At 57.0% G+C, this 14782-nt stretch overlaps 1 protein-coding gene across 2 annotated transcripts; it reads right to left on the bottom strand.

Annotated features, from left to right (window-relative positions):
• Positions 1 to 499: 499 nt before the first annotated feature.
• Positions 500 to 6451, bottom strand: LOC121167516 (interferon regulatory factor 1). 2 transcript variants are annotated; one of them, XM_040996972.1, is made up of 10 exons: positions 6265 to 6451; positions 5295 to 5386; positions 4156 to 4255; positions 3482 to 3658; positions 3329 to 3378; positions 3107 to 3242; positions 2853 to 2963; positions 2341 to 2390; positions 1541 to 1676; positions 500 to 961 (listed from the first exon to the last, which is right to left on the bottom strand). In XM_040996972.1, the coding sequence occupies exons 2-10, from the start codon at positions 5379 to 5381 to the stop codon at positions 837 to 839; spliced, it is 972 nt and encodes a 323-aa protein (XP_040852906.1). In that variant the 5' UTR covers positions 5382 to 5386; positions 6265 to 6451; the 3' UTR covers positions 500 to 836. The 2 variants fall into 2 exon arrangements, with proteins under 2 accessions (XP_040852906.1, XP_040852907.1); XM_040996973.1 differs by having other exon boundaries at positions 3107 to 3239.
• Positions 6452 to 14782: the final 8331 nt, after the last annotated feature.

The following is a 14782-nucleotide window of genomic DNA, read 5'->3' as shown; positions in this document are numbered from 1 at the left end:
AACACTTCCATAAAAGTAAAATCATCTACAATTTCTAAGAAAAAAGACCATGCCCCTCATAAACAATTAGCCTTTTATAAAAGAAAAAAAATGTACATATTTACACATATATTCATATGCAGTCACACAAGACTTAGTGGTTAGATGGCATTTCCAATTTGTAATGTCACACCGAGGTGCTCCCCACTTCCCTCCCAGGGCCCAAGGGGGTGTACTGGGCACCAGACAAGGCACTATATAAATAAATGCAAAGGCCAGGAGCTTGGAGCATACGGTAGTGTCCACCTTTGAGCAGAAACGAGGCCAGGGCCACAGAGAAAGTGCCATATTTTTTTCCCAAGCCCCTCAGCCATAGCAGGGAGCAGGGCTGAGGGAGCACCATGCCATGGGTCCCTTCTTTGCTTCACATTTCACTGGCTTTGGAGCAGTCCCCAGGGCTCAGCTGGGAAGGGAGGCAGTCCTTTGGGAATAGAATTCACTTAGTGCAATCACCTCTTAGTGCAGAGCCAGCCCCGGGGGTAGGTACTATTCTGAGGTCACTTGTCTGTTTCCCCTCGGGCCAGTTTAGTGACAGCAAGACCCTCTCCAGGCAGCTGGACTCAGAGAGAGGACCTAGAGGAGTACTCCCGTCCAAGCCCTTCACACAATGCATCAGTCTCAGAACCCATCTTCCCAGGAAGCAGGGTGAGCTTGTCCCTTCGAGATGAGCCTGCCAGGCCCTGAGAAGCCACCGACCCGAAGAGGGGGGCCCCAACCCCCACTCCACAGTGGGGCCATCCAGGAGTCCAGCTGCTCCACACTGCAGCCACCAAGTCCTGCTCATCCAGGGGTGTCCGCTATGGTGCACAAGGAATAGCCTGGATGGAGGGCAACCTGACTGAGGAAGACAGGTTGTCCAGCCAACTGCTGTCCATGTTCTTCAGATCCGTGAATACACGTTGTAGGCTCAGACCAATGTCCCCTAGAAGGTGAGAAGGACACTGTGTAAGGATGGGAGAGGAGAGTGTGCTGCCCTCACCTTCACCTGCCCGCCAACAGTCTTTACTATGCACACTACAGCAGTAAGCACATCTCTGGGCAAATCTTTTTTAGAAAAACTTTGTTTTAAAGATTTATTATTAGTATTATTATTTTATTGGAAAGATCTACAAAGAAAAGAAGAGGAAGAGAGAAAGGTCTTCTATCTGCTGATTCACTCCCCAAGTGGCCACAATGGCTGGAGCTGAGCTGATCTGAAACTAGGAGCCCGGAGCTTCCTCCAGGTCTCCCAAGCAGTGCAGGGCCCCAAAGTTTTGGGCTATCCTCCACTGCTTTCGCAGGCCACAAGCAGGGAGCTGGATGGGAAATGGAGCCGTGGGGACACAAACTGGCGTCTGAGCAAATCTTAGGAGTGGAAGCAGTGATCTACAGGCTGTATGTCCCCAGATGAAGTCAGAAGGGATGTTCGCTAACCCCAAACCTTCCACTTGCCTTCCCCCACTCCTACTCAACAAAGTTCTCTCTTCTCTAAGGTGCGTTAAGAGATCCAGGAGCTTCTCACCTCCAGGGCTGTCAACTTCTGGCTCCTCCTTGCAGCTAAAGTCTCCATAGAAACCAGTAGCCGGGATCCCAGGCTCATTAAGCAGGTAGCCCTTGCCATCCACGCTTGTCTGCTGCCACTCCGACTGTTCCAACATCTGGGGGCACAGGAGCAAGAAATCATCAGATGCCTTCCAGTGCGGAGTCACCCTGACACGCTGCTCTGGCCCCTGATGCATTGCCCTCCTTCTGCCACAGCTACCCTCCCTCCCAACTCTGTAAGGACACACCAGCTGGGAGTGTTGCATAAAGCAAGGGTTAGCATAACAGGTCAAGAAAAATAACTAGCAAAACCAGAGATAAGGAACTATGCACGTGTCTCAATTTTCTGTGCTGAGGAAGGAGTAGAAGGGCCAGGGTGCAACTGCTACAAAATCTTATGTGCGCTTTTAAAGCTGAAGCAGGAAAAAAACAAAAACAACAACAAAAACACAGGAGGACAGTTTGCTGGAAAAAAAAAAAAAAATTACCCAGCCCGAAGGCTGATTATTGAAACCTGATGTGCATTCCCAAACCAGCAGGGCTGGGGTGTGCTGGGGCGGAGGACACAGGCCAGGGACCTGACACTGACAGCAGCTGACTCGGAACCAGCCAAGACCTAAACCCGCTTTCCACCTGCCCTTACTGCCTGTGTAGCTCTCCCACCAGCACGGAGCTTGCATGGTCCCCGGCCATGCACACGAGACACTTGTTTGGACCATGCAAGCAGCCAGGCGAGGGCGGCAGCTGCCTCAAAAGTGCCCAGCACGCAAGGGCCTTTACCTTCATAATGTCCTCGGTTAACGTCCCTCCTTCATCCTCATCTGTTGCAGCTGTGAATGAGGAAGACCAGAGAAGTGGGCTGGAGTCCCTGCGGTTCTAGCCTCACCAGCTCCCACCGCCCCTTCACTCTATCTTCCTCGCTCCCTCCCTGGTCTCCCAGTGGACATATGCCTGCCCTGGAGATTCCAGAACAGGACATGGCCTGGTGACTCAGCCTCCCAAACTCTGAGACCACGCCTCTTCCCACCCCCTCACTTCCTTCCTCAACCTCCAACACTGGGCTGCAGGAGAAGCGTGAGAAGCAACCTCTGACCAAATAGCAGGCCCAGGCCCAGGTCACATTCCCTCTTCTCACCACCCCACCACTGGCCTTCAGCCCACCCTGACCAGCCCTCCTCAAGGCCCAGGACCTTGCCTCACCCCCGCAGGGGCTGGCAGTGGGCAGCTCCCTTAGCTGGGTCCCTGAACTTTTTTCTCCCTCACAAAGCCCTTCCCAGGTCAGGGCCACTCACCTTCAGAGGTAGAGGGCATGGGAGAGACCTGGAGGTTGTACAGTTCACTGGTGCTATCTGGCATGATGTCCGCAGGGATTGGCCAGGGGTGGAAACCACATGGCGACAGTGCTGGGGATTGGCAGAAGGCACAGGGTCAAGACCAGGCAGCCTGCTCCGAAAGGCTGGAGCCGCCAGCATGATGTCTCCCACCTCCAAGGACAGGAGCCACCCACCGCCCTGCAGGGCCTCCCACCAGACGCGGCCCACCTCACCTGGAGTGAGGGCCTGCTCCACTTCCGAGTCCTGCCCCATGTAGCCTTGAGCCGTGTAGCCGCTGTGGTCATCAGGCATGGTGGAGCTGCTGAGTCCATCAGAGAAGGTGTCCGGGCTGGAATCTCCACAGGACTGCTAAGGGACAAAGCAGCAGAGGTTCTTCCACTGCTCACTGTGACCCTCCAGGGACCAAAGGCCCATCTGCTTAGCCATACACTCACCTTCCTCTTGGCCTTGCCCTTGGCGTCTCGGCTAGACTTGGACTTTCGCTCTGTGGGGCGCAAACAGGCTGTCAGCCTTGGCTGAAGCATACTAGCCCCAGCTGACCTGCTTCCTTCCTCCCTCCCCTCCCCAAAGCCAGAGCTCTTGGCTACCTTTCCTCTGGTTCCTGGTGAGAGGTGGCAGCATCCGGTACACCCTCACGGCCGAGCTGCCCTTGTTCCTGCTCTGGTCCTTCACTTCCTCTATGTCCGGTAGGGAGTTCATGGCACAGCGAAAGTTGGCCTTCCACGTCTTGGGATCCGGTTCCTTTTCTCCTGCCTTGTATCGGCCTAGAGAGCAGCAGAGGGAGGAGGGTCGTCAGGGCCATGTGTGGGGAGGAGGAAGTACTCCTGAGTTGTCAGGTGGCCACGGGCCTGCCGTGGTCACACCAGCAGGGATTGCTGGGTGACACCATCTGTAGGTGCTAGGCACGAGCTTGACCCAGACATATCTGAGAGGTTTATGTTAGAGGTCCTGCCTGGAGCACTAGAGTTCACATGTCACTGAAAGTGTGTTCTCTGTGTACCAGGCCATGTCTTTCTTATTAGGGACCAGAGGGTTAGCAAAACCAGAAATAAGAGTGGCTAACCACATGGACCTGGGGCCAGGGACCCTGAGCCACACCAAGAGAAAGGTAGGTGGGAGTGTCCTTCACTACCTGGGCTCCCACCTTCTTCTCACAGCTTCTTTTGGCCAGGGAGAACTTTCAGTGTAGACACAAGCTCCCCAAGTCTACCCCCTGCTCTGGGCCGCCATCAGGAGCCCCAGGGCACCCTCCTCTCTTCACCTGTATGAATGGCCCAGCTCCGGAACAGGCAGGCATCCTTGTTGATGTCCCAGCCGTGCTTGGCCGCGTGCTTCCACGGGATCTGGAAGATCATCTCCTCCTGAAGGACACACAAACAAGGCCGTGTCAGCTCCCAGCAGCCCAGAGCTCCCCAGGCCCGAGGAAAGACTGACTTCCTCTCCCAGTCCCCCCACCCCCACACATGTGGCTGGGGGTCAGGGAGTGGGGGGCCTCCGGCTCCTCAGGGGACTGGAGCTCTGTCCTCCCTAGCTCCTACCCTGCTGCATCCCTGCAACACTGGCTCCAAAGCTCCGACGCCCGTCCCTGGCTTGGCAGCACAGCATAGAAAGAACCTACTCTGTGCACACTCCAAAGGAACCATCCCTGAACCAGATTCAGGGGCTGTCCACCTGTGTGACCTTGGACACTGCCTGTGCAGCTCACGGTCAGAGAAAATACATCTTAGATGAAGACTGAGGTCTCACTGTTACTACTGGGGGTTACTGGTATGGGTTTCTTTACGACTGTTCTGATTTGAGCTTTTTAAAAAAGTGATCATGTTAGCTGTTTGTCAATGCCTTCTCAGTTCCCTGCCCTGAAAAAGTGGTACTAATGGGATCCACCTGACAGAAACTGTTGTAAGGGTTCAATGACACCTGAACACTCTGACAGCAAAGATGAATGCTATTTTTGTTATTTAGATTCCTGGCTCAACTCTGCCCCCAAGTGTGCCCTCTATAGGTTTCCTGGGCCAAAGCAGCTCAGTATGAGATTAGTTCCCAGGTCTTCTGCAGAGCTAGTGCCTTCCCACCTGGGTTGGAAGAGTTCTGGAGAGGGCTGGCTATGTATCTTTGTAGGAATCCCCTCGACCAGGGGAGGGGAGGAGCACCCCAGAGACTAGAGGAGTCTTGCTGCTGGTGCCTTTAGGTGGGTTCCACACATTCCCACCCAGAAAGGGAGAAAGGCAAGAGTGAGCCAAGTGGGGCGGCTCAGATGGGCCTCACATGGCAAGACCCAATGGGAAACACATCTGCCTGCCCCCTTGTCACTTCCCCTTTTGGAACTACATTGCCGCTATGCTCTGCTAAAGAATACGGTGGCAGGAGAAAAACAAAAAAACACACACAAGTAGCACTCACTTTATTAATCCAGATCAGCCCGGGGATCTGGTTGGAATTAATCTGCATCTCTAGCCATGGTCTCATGCGCATCCGAGGGATGGGCATGTTGCCTGCAAAGAGAAGATGGGAAGGTCCTGCTTGGAGTCTGTTGAGCAGTCCCTGGGCACTGCCCTACCCCACCTCCCCTGCCCACCCACACTCAGGAACCAAGTTCCCCAGCGTGGGGGAAAGGACCTGGGGGGCCAACAAGGCTGCCTCCAGCCCTTCTTGACTGCCTGGCCCCTTTCCCCATCCCTCCCAGGCAGTCTTGGGAGGAGACAGGTTTCAGGATTCATGTTCAAAAGTTTCCTTTCAAAAATCCCAACCTTTTGGGAAGGGAATGGCTTCTTTTCTTTGGGTGTCATTATTAATTCCTCAGACCTGGGCTGTGGCCAGCAGTTGTGCACCTTCCCTAATGGGCACCCACAGGCCACCGTGCCCACCACTCTTGAGCTGGGGACAGAACCCTTCTGGACCGGTCTCCCCTCCTGCAGAGAAGTAGCCCAAGTAACAGCTGTGGCTCTTCCTCCTGCAGCGACCCCCACCCTCCGCAGGTCGCAGCCCCCTCGAGCTGTCCGTTTGGGGCAGTCAGGCAGACCCTGGCACCAACTAGGTGAGCCCAAACCCTGGGACGCTGGGAACGCAACCGGGGTCGCCACTTGCGTCCCCGGCAAGGCGCGCGTGGATGCACGCGGCAGGAGAATCGGACCACCCGGACGCCCCGGCGGCCCCGCGCACTCGGATCTGCGAAAGCGGCCGCTGGGCGGTCCACGCCGCGCGGCCCGCCCTCCCACCCGCCCGCGCCACTGTTTGCAGCTCCTCGGGCGCCCTCCCGCGCCCGCGGCTGCAACCGCGCCGCTCGGGGTCGGAGGGTTTCGGCCCGAGCTTCCTGGTTGCCCCGTGCCCGTGGGCTTCGCGCCACAGTTCCCCGCCGCGAAGGCGTGCTCACCTCTGCAGCGGGAGCAGTCGGCCGGGAGAGGTGGCTGTGCGAGGCTCGCAGGACGCGGGTGCGGGAGCGGCGGAGAGAAGGGCGGAGGATGCCCGAGTCCCAGAGCCGCTGGCCACGGCTGGTCTCGCTCGGCTGAGCTCAAGCGCACGTCCTGCCTGGACGAAGGAGTGGCGCGTTCTGCCAGGGCAGCGGCGCCGCAGAGCAATCTAAACACTTAGCGGGATTCCCCCAGCCCAGGCCGGGCCCCGCCTTCCTCCCGGGCCGCGCGGGCGCCCATTGGCCGACGCAGCTTCATCATTTCGGGGAAATCAGGCTGTTGTAAAGCTAGCGGCGAAGGGGAAGTACAGGGCGGCTGCTCCTCCCCACCCCTCCGGCCGGGCGCCGCGCCCCGCAGCGACCGCTGGCCCGCCCCGCGCCTCCCACCCCGCCCCTGGCCGGGCAGCAGGGAGGCCGGACGCCGCTTCCCCGCCCCCGCCCGAGGCCACTCACCCCCTCCTGCACCCTCACGACCTGCCAGCTGCCGAAGCCACCTTTTCACCTCTGCTTTCGGGGAGTGGGGAGCGGAGTGGTGACACCCGCCCAGGTGAGGATGACCCAGGTGTAGACCGACCCTGCCGGCCTCCGCTGCGGAGACGAGACTGAGTTCCCCAAGAACTACCTGGCTCATGGAATATCAAGAGGGTTTCGCACCTACACCTACCCCTACCCCTGTCCCCCTACACACACCTGCTCTGGGGAAGTTAAGAACGCGGAAAGAGGAAAGCCCACCCTCCCGTGCAGCATGACTTGGGTCGCTGGGACGCGGGAGACGTGATACTTATAACGCCGCCTGTCTTGCTCGCGCCACAGGTGCTGCCTGACTGTCAAGGGCTCTGCTGGTCCTAACAGTGACCGGGTACTTCTCCCCGCGCCGGGTCAGGTGGGGAGTGCGTGGCAGACAGAGCTCTGAGAGGCTAGGGCGCTGGGGTGGGTGGGGCGGAGTGGGGAGCGAATGGTTTCCCAGGTGTTTCTGAGCCACTAGTCGGAATGACCGATAAGGAGCTGGCTTGGGATAGATGGAGGGATGGATCTAGGTCCAGGCCACAACTTCAGCACCTGAAGCTTAGACCTTGCTCTCCTCCACAACCCCCGCTCCCCCTACCTGACTCCACCTTGCCCTCCCAGAGACTGGGCCAGGCCAGCATTTTCCATCCAGAACTCTGGCCCAGCAGGCAACTTCCTCCACCTGCTGACTCAGAAGTAAAGCTAGTGCCCTTCCAGGTGTGTCGCTCCCCTCACCCCGACTCTCCCCTCTGAGGCCACGCCCTCTGGCCACCATGCTGTTTAAAAATAGACCTTTTGGTAGTGCATTCCATCTGTCAGCTACTCTACTGACCTCTCTGCCACAGAGGCCAGAGAAGGGTTCATCTGATTCTGTACCCCAGAATCACATTGTTGGTTCCCAGGAGGCTAGAACTGTAAGTACAGACGGTATTATGTCAGGAGCTACGGGGAGCCAGAGGGGCCCAGTGGGGTGCTAAGCTAATTGGAAGGCACCGAGGCCCTAAAAGGGGCAAGGGGAGTTAGCGGTGCCTCACGTACGTAGGAATGAGAATCTGACTAAAGCCAAGTTCTCCTGAGCCAGAAGAATAGAAAACAAGCGACTTCTTGACTCATGGAATTCACGTCCTGTCCCATTGCCGAGAACCTGACGGGTGCTAAAAAAATTCAGAGTGAGATTAGGGAGAGGAAGTTAGTGTCTCTGGTGGCCTGTGAAAATGACAACAGTGGCCCTGTGAAGGTAGCAGGAGACTGCACACAATGCGTAAAACGCAAACTTTCATTCAAAGCCACACGTGTTCAGACGTGACGATGGACAAGGCAGCTGTCCCCGTCATGAAATGCATGCCTGCAGTATCATTTATCATGGGCACATATTATTCTATCATTAACACTAAATGAAAATTTACCCAATTAATCCCCTGTTGCAGGACATTTAGGTTATTTCCGATTTTTCATAATACAGACACCACTGCTAGCTAAATGTCCATGCACACCAATAACTTTTTGGCTCAGGAGAAATTCCCCAGTGTTAGGATGAAACTATTCTTTACGTCTTGGAAAGTGTTCTTTGGCTTTTCTTGCTCTCTTGTAGCCTTAGGGATTCGTAAGAAAGTCTGGAAATCTGCCTATCATGATGTGGGTTGCTCTACCCAAGCAGTGAAAATAAAGTGAAAAGCCTGGTCAAGTGCCCGAGGGTTTTACTTGGTGCCTCCTGCCTCAACATCTGCCTCAGGCACACCGCCTGCGATGCTGAGCTAGCACACCTGGCCTGCACTCATTGCTCACTGACACAAAGTATTCATCTTCTCCACCTCCAGCCATGCCCTGCTTCCTGGCAGGTGACTCCCATGGCCTGTCAGGCATCTTCCCGCAACCCTGTTCACAGAGTCTGTCTTTCTTTTTCTCTCTGCCTAGCTGCCCAGGACTCCTCTGTCCCCCAACTTTCCCTTTTCTAATCCTGGCTTCCTGCCTGGCCAAGTCTTTTGCATCCTCCACCTCCTCTTCCATGTAGCTCTGCCTTCCCTGCTTTAAGCTCCCATGTCACATCCCAGGACCACAGGGTGGCTACTATGGCAGCCTCCCCCTCTGTCTGGCCTCCCCAGGGAGGCCAGGCTGGCAGGGCTTGTGCACACAGACGCCAGTGTTCTCCCTAACGTGAGGTCTACCAGAGCCGTCTGCATGCCCCCTCCACACGCTGCAGCCAGGCCTTCTATCTCACAGACAGCTCTTCTACTCTTGGGGGGTAACTAGATGGGCATGAAAAGAGAACCCAGTTCAAAGTCAGAAAGCCTGGCTTTGTGCTGTGCTTTATCTCTTGCTATGTAATCCTAGGTGAGTTACCATCCACTCCTGGGCTCCATTTCTCATCAGAGAAATAATGTCTGCCTAAGTCCACTGTCATGAAGAATGTCAAACAAAACCGTTCGACTCAGGCGGCCATCGTTCTGTGCTGCGCTCCCGTCCTTGGGCCTCAACACCAAAATGGAGTCACTCATGCTAGATAGTCTATAATCAAGCCAAAATGTTAAGGAAGCAAACAGATACCACCTGAGTCTGCATAATCAGGTAGTCCCCTCTGCTTTGGAATATTCTGATGCTAACCAATTAGGGATTTTAAAAATTTTCCCTCATTATTTTGTATGCTTCCTGCCCCCGCCACCATGTTAACAAAACCCACAGGTAATTCTCACTCGTATTTTTGTAGAGTGGAAGCTGTTCAATTCATGACTCACACACAGCAGCCCATTCTGCCTACAATCATGTCTGTAACTCTGTCCTTTCACAAGCCCAAGCTGGGTACAGCACCCAACTCCTGCAGACAGCAAACAGTGTCCAAAGCAGTGTCAGCGGCAGTGCAGGCTGCCCCCTGCGTTTCCGCTCCGAGCTCACCCGCCTCCTCCTCCCTGTCTCCCAGCATTCTTACTAACACACTCTTCTTTCTCTCCTGGTCCCACTTCCTGTCCCCGGCTCCTGCACACACATCCACATCCGTCTGTCTCCTCTGCAGGGCCCACAGCAAATGCCTCATCTCCACCAAGCGTCCAGCTGGCCATTCCCCTACCTGAGCCTGTCACTGGCCCCTGCTGTCCTTTCCCTTATCACCTGCTGGGGAGCAAAGTCTGCATTTTCTGTGAGAGGCCGTGCAGGCTCCTCACCCCGGGCGGCACCCCCACCTTCCAGCCTCACTCCTGTCCCACTCTCAGTACACCTTCCATCCACAGCTCTGGGTGATCAGCCCATTGCTGTGTCTCCACCATAGGCTCGACTCTTGGGGCTGACTTGCCGGTAAGGCCTGCTGGGAGGTAACTTCAGCAGTGAGGATGCTGGGGGCAAGATCATCTCTCTGCCTCTCTCTGTGTCTTACACACTCACACACACACCATGCACACACACAGATCACTTTAAAGTGATGGTACAGTGCAGGCTCTCCCAGACAGGGCAGCTGGCACCCAGGGAGACACTCAGGAAATCCTTGTCAAATGTCTGCCGGGAGTCTGATGCTCTTCCTTTCCCAGGATTCTCACTTGTCTCCCACACGGACACTTGTGGCCAAATTCCCTGCTGACAGACGTGGGCATGGCATAGGAAATGTGCTCAGGAATGAGGAGGGGAGCAGGCAGCACCATGGCATAACAGGTTACTGGCATCCCATATGGGCTCCACCACTTCCCATCCAGCTCCATGCTATTATCTGGGAAAGTAGCAGAGGATGGGCCAAAGCCTTGAGGCCCTGCACCCACAAAGAAGACCCAGAAGGAATGCCAGGCTTCCGGCTTCAGAGCATCTCAGTTCCAGCCATTTTTGCCATTTGGTGAGTGAACCAGGTGGTAGAAGACAGCACCCACTCACCCACCACCTACCATCAACTCTCTGTCTCTCCCTCTCTCTCCACAATTTTTTTTTTAAGATTTACATATTTTCATTAGGAAGGGAGATATACAGAGAGAAGGCAATATAGAAAGATCTTCTGTCCACTGGTTCACTCCCTAAATGGCCACAATGGCTAGAGCTGAGTTGATCCAAAGCTAGGAACCAGGAGCTTCTTCCGAGTCCCCCACTCAGGTGCAGGGTCCCAAGGCTTTGGGACATCCTAGACTGCTTTCCCAGGCCACAAGCAGGGAGCTGGATGGGAAGTGGAACAGCCAGGACACGAACCAGTGCCCATATGGTATCCCAGTGTCTGCAAGGTGATGAACCAGCCACTAGGCCATTGACCCAGGTCCTCTCTCTCTAACTCTTTCAAGTAAAATAAACCTTTAAAAAAAGAAGGAAATCAGAGTGGGGCGGGGCATTTAATTTGGAGATGAAGTCACTGACCTCTGCCTGCCTTGGAGTGCTTGGCATTGTTGGCCAAGGCAGATTCGAGGAGGTAATGCTAGTGGCTCAAGTTCCTGGGTCCTTGCCAGCCACGTGGGAGCCTGAGTTGAGCTTGCAGCTCCTATTCTGGTCTGACCTAACCCTGGCCATTGTCAGCGTTTGGGAAGTGGACCAGCTGATGAGGACTCTCTTTCTGGGTCTTCCTCTTAAACTTTTTAAGACAGAGGTTGGGGTGGAGTCGGGAGGGGGTTGGGAGGGAAACAGCTAACAAAAATTACACAACTTATAGAAGTTAGCTTTAGGGAAAACCCGGGGTTGGGGGAGGCGGGGTCCGGGAGAGCTGGAGTGAGATTTGTTTTGTCACTGGGAGATCTGCTACCCAGAGTCAGGCACTGTGCGGGGCAGTACCGCCCGCAGGTAGCCCAACTTTCCACTTTCACGGCAAATCTGAGATGAAGACAAGTGAGTCTCCAACTGTGGCATGCGGAGAAGACATCTCAGGCACAAAATGACATCTCACGCAAAAACCAGAGGATGAAATCCAGGCGTCCCCAGCCTATCCGTGCGGGGCTCGGCCGGGGACAGGACGCGTTCAGCACGCCCGTGGGAGTCATGCCGCGGCTCCAGGTCAACTCGGGGTTGCGCTGGGGTGGAAGACCTGGCCCCCCGCCCCGCGCGGAGAGCCTCGGTGAAAACCCACCGTGACGCAGCACAAGGCCTGACGCGCGCAGGGGCAGGGAGCGCCCGGGGTCCCGAGGCGTCTCGGGGGCTCAGAAGCTCCTCCCGCGTCCGCCGCTCCGGAACTCCCCGCCGGAGGCGGGGTGACCGCGTGGGCTGAGCGGGTGCCCGGGCGGAGTTTCATTTCTTATAAACACAGCGTTGGGAGGAAAGCGGCCTCCGGAGCCGGTTCACCCCCTGGGGCCGCAGGGCCTTAGCGAGGCCGTCGTCGGGGGTGGTGGCAGTCCTCTTTACACACACACCCTAGCGCCCTGCTGGGAACCCCTCCTCCAGAAGGTTGCCCGCCCCCCGCACTTTGCACGGTCGTGGCCCCGAGAGTGGAGGGGGCGCAGGCCCTTGGAGCCAACTGCCACCTCTTGGCCTGGCCAATACTTGGAGGGGAGGAAGCAGTCGAGGTGAACGGCTGCTCCGGGGTGGCTGGCTTCCTGGAAAGGGCGGGGAAACCGCCAAGTCTCCCTGCAGCGCCGCGCAGGTGGCTGCCAGGGACCGTCCCCGCCCTCCCTACCCCGAGCTAGGTTGGCTGCCGCGCCCGGGCCAGGTGGCGCACCTGCCCCGCGGTCTAGGCACTTCCTTCTGCGTCCCCGCCCGGCTGGTCTTTGCAACCAGCTTAAATGAGGTTGTGTGGCCTCGGACGAGTTGCTCAACGTCTCTGGGCATTCCCGCGTCCCCCACCGCAGGATGGAAATAGCGACGCGCGGGGGAGCGGAGGCCAAGCTTCCCTCCTCTTCCTCCTCCCCTCGTTCAGGGTTTGGCTGCACACAGTAGACGCGCAGAGGGGCACCCTGTATTCAACAGCCTTCGCCCGGGCGCAGCGATCCTCGACCCGGGCAGAAACTTGCCGAGCTCCCGCCATGTGAGGCGCGGTGCGAGCGGCTGACGAACACCCAGGCCCTGGGCCCCGCACCCAGTCCCGCGTGGCCGCGCCGGAGGGGGCGGGGCGTGGGTTTCGATTTCTTGCAATTGCTGAGGCCTCAGGGAAATCGAGGAGTTTCCGGGAACTGCGCCGGGAGCGCTGAGGTCTGTGCAGCCCGAGACGGCGGGGTATGGGCGTGCGTCCAGGGCAACGGCCAGCAGCTCCCCTGGAAGTTCCAGCGGGAACCGGGGGAAAACCGGCCCCGGAAAAGCCCCCACGTGAAGGCACCTGCCCCGGGGGCCCTCCCGGGAAGGATGTTTATACGCGGGGTGGGAATTGAACACGTGGGCATTTGGGGGTGTACATAGGGAAAGTGGGCGCTAGGAGCAGGTACACACACAGAATGTGAGGAATGTCCCCAGCTGTGCTGTCCACTGTTGCATCCCGTCACGTTGTCCTCGCGTGATGAATAAACGTGCTTCTCGCTGGAATGGTCTCTTTGGGTACTTTTCTGCTTACATATGAGGGGAGTTTCCCCACGCAACTGGGGGCGCCCATCTGGTCCACCTGCTGAGTCCTGCGGTCCCAAATCAAGGGCTACAGGACTGGTTGAGTCAGCGAGTGAAGGAATGGCACCAATCACAGGCTTCTCTGGTGGCTGCAAGGACACCCTGCTGCACCCCTGGGAGACCCCCATCTGTGGGAGAGGCCCCAGGGCCTCTGGGGCTGGGTTCTCCTGTGGGTTCCTGAAAACTGTGAGATGGGATGGTTGGACAGCAAGTAGCCTGTGGTCATCACAAAGGAATGTAGGCCCAAGGGTTGGCCACTTCTTTCCCTTCCCTTGTCTGGGGCCTGGGGGGGGGGGAATAGGAAAAGGGGACTGTGGGCTGAAGCTGGATGGGAGCCAGGGGAGCCTTTGGATTTGGGGTTGAGGTTGCCGAGTCCAGTACTATCCCTGGCATGTAGGACCTGAGGTCAAGGTGGACAGTGGTAGCCCTGGACACTCCTCACCCTACCCCAAGCTCTTGCAGGGACATCAGTCAAGTGCATCAGCACCCTCAGTTCCTTTGAAGAGTTGGGGGCTTGTGGCAGGACAGGCAGGACAGGCAGACAGTCCAGCCCGCGGGACAAAGCTGCCCTGGCGTCCTGCAGCCCAGGCTCAGGGTGCCTGGGAGGGGGCCAGGGAAACTCCAGATGCTGCAAGAGCTCCTGTGTCTCTGGTGACTCAGCCTGGGAATCCCGCCTCCAGGGATTAAGGCTCAGAGCAGTGGGGTGCCCTTGTGGGGAGGACCCCAGCAAACACAGCTAATGGTCATTGTCTGTTCCTTCCTTCGCTTGTGACCCAGGGCTGTGATGCTGGCTGGCTGTCCCATCCAAGTGGTACTCTTGGAGTCCAGAGTCCAAGCCAGGATCACAGCCCATACAATTTACCCGAGTGTGGCAGGAATGGACAGACAGATGGATAGATGGATGGTGGAGTCTGCTGGCCTCAGCAGCTTGTGGTCTTAGCTGTAAGGCAGTTTACACCAAACCCCATGGACACCCCCTTTTGCCCCCATTGGGAAGGCTTCCCTGAGCAGCATTATGGTTGTTCCCTGGGGTGGGGTAGGGGAGATCTCTGCTGCCTTCACACCCTGTCCTTTTTCCAGGTGTGGCCCCTTAGAGCCCACAGAGAGATTAGGAACCCAGAGGGAACAGAGCCAGAGCAGGGGGATGGAGGGCGCTCTCCTTGGCTCCTGGAAAGGAAGTCAGCAAAGGAACTCTATCTAAAGAGGACAACACAATGGCTATCAACCCCTTCTCTGCCTGAGGAAAGGCCTAGGAAGGCCGCTGTTGAGACCGAGTCGCCGTGGGGTGGAGGGCCAGCAGAACCCCAACTGCCCGCAGGTTCTGGGAGGGAAAGTGGACTCACTGACATCTGGCCTGATGGGTGACAGGCCGGGCAAGCATGAAGGACAGCAGCCCTGGGGTGGTTCAGAAAACAGGATCTGTGATGGGACAGGGCCAGGAACACAGCAGCTCAGGGTACACAGGGAGAAGGGGCTTTGGGCAGGAGGATCCAGGAAA

This window comes from Ochotona curzoniae, unplaced genomic scaffold (assembly GCF_017591425.1).
Source record: "Ochotona curzoniae isolate NIBS_2020 unplaced genomic scaffold, NIBS_Ocur_1.0 patch380, whole genome shotgun sequence".
Classification (NCBI taxonomy): domain Eukaryota; kingdom Metazoa; phylum Chordata; class Mammalia; order Lagomorpha; family Ochotonidae; genus Ochotona; species Ochotona curzoniae.
This window is presented reverse-complemented; position numbering and strand designations above follow the sequence as displayed.

Excerpts from the sequence above, each read along its gene's own strand:
- LOC121167516 (XM_040996972.1), bottom strand. The coding sequence starts at position 5,381 with ATGCCCATCCCTCGGATGCGCATGAGACCATGGCTAGAGATGCAGATT. Across the intron at positions 4,256-5,294 it reads GGCTGATCTGGATTAATAAA|GAGGAGATGATCTTCCAGAT; the intron begins GTGAGTGCTACT and ends TGTGTCCTTCAG. Across the intron at positions 3,659-4,155 it reads GAGCTGGGCCATTCATACAG|GCCGATACAAGGCAGGAGAA; the intron begins GTGAAGAGAGGA and ends GCTGCTCTCTAG.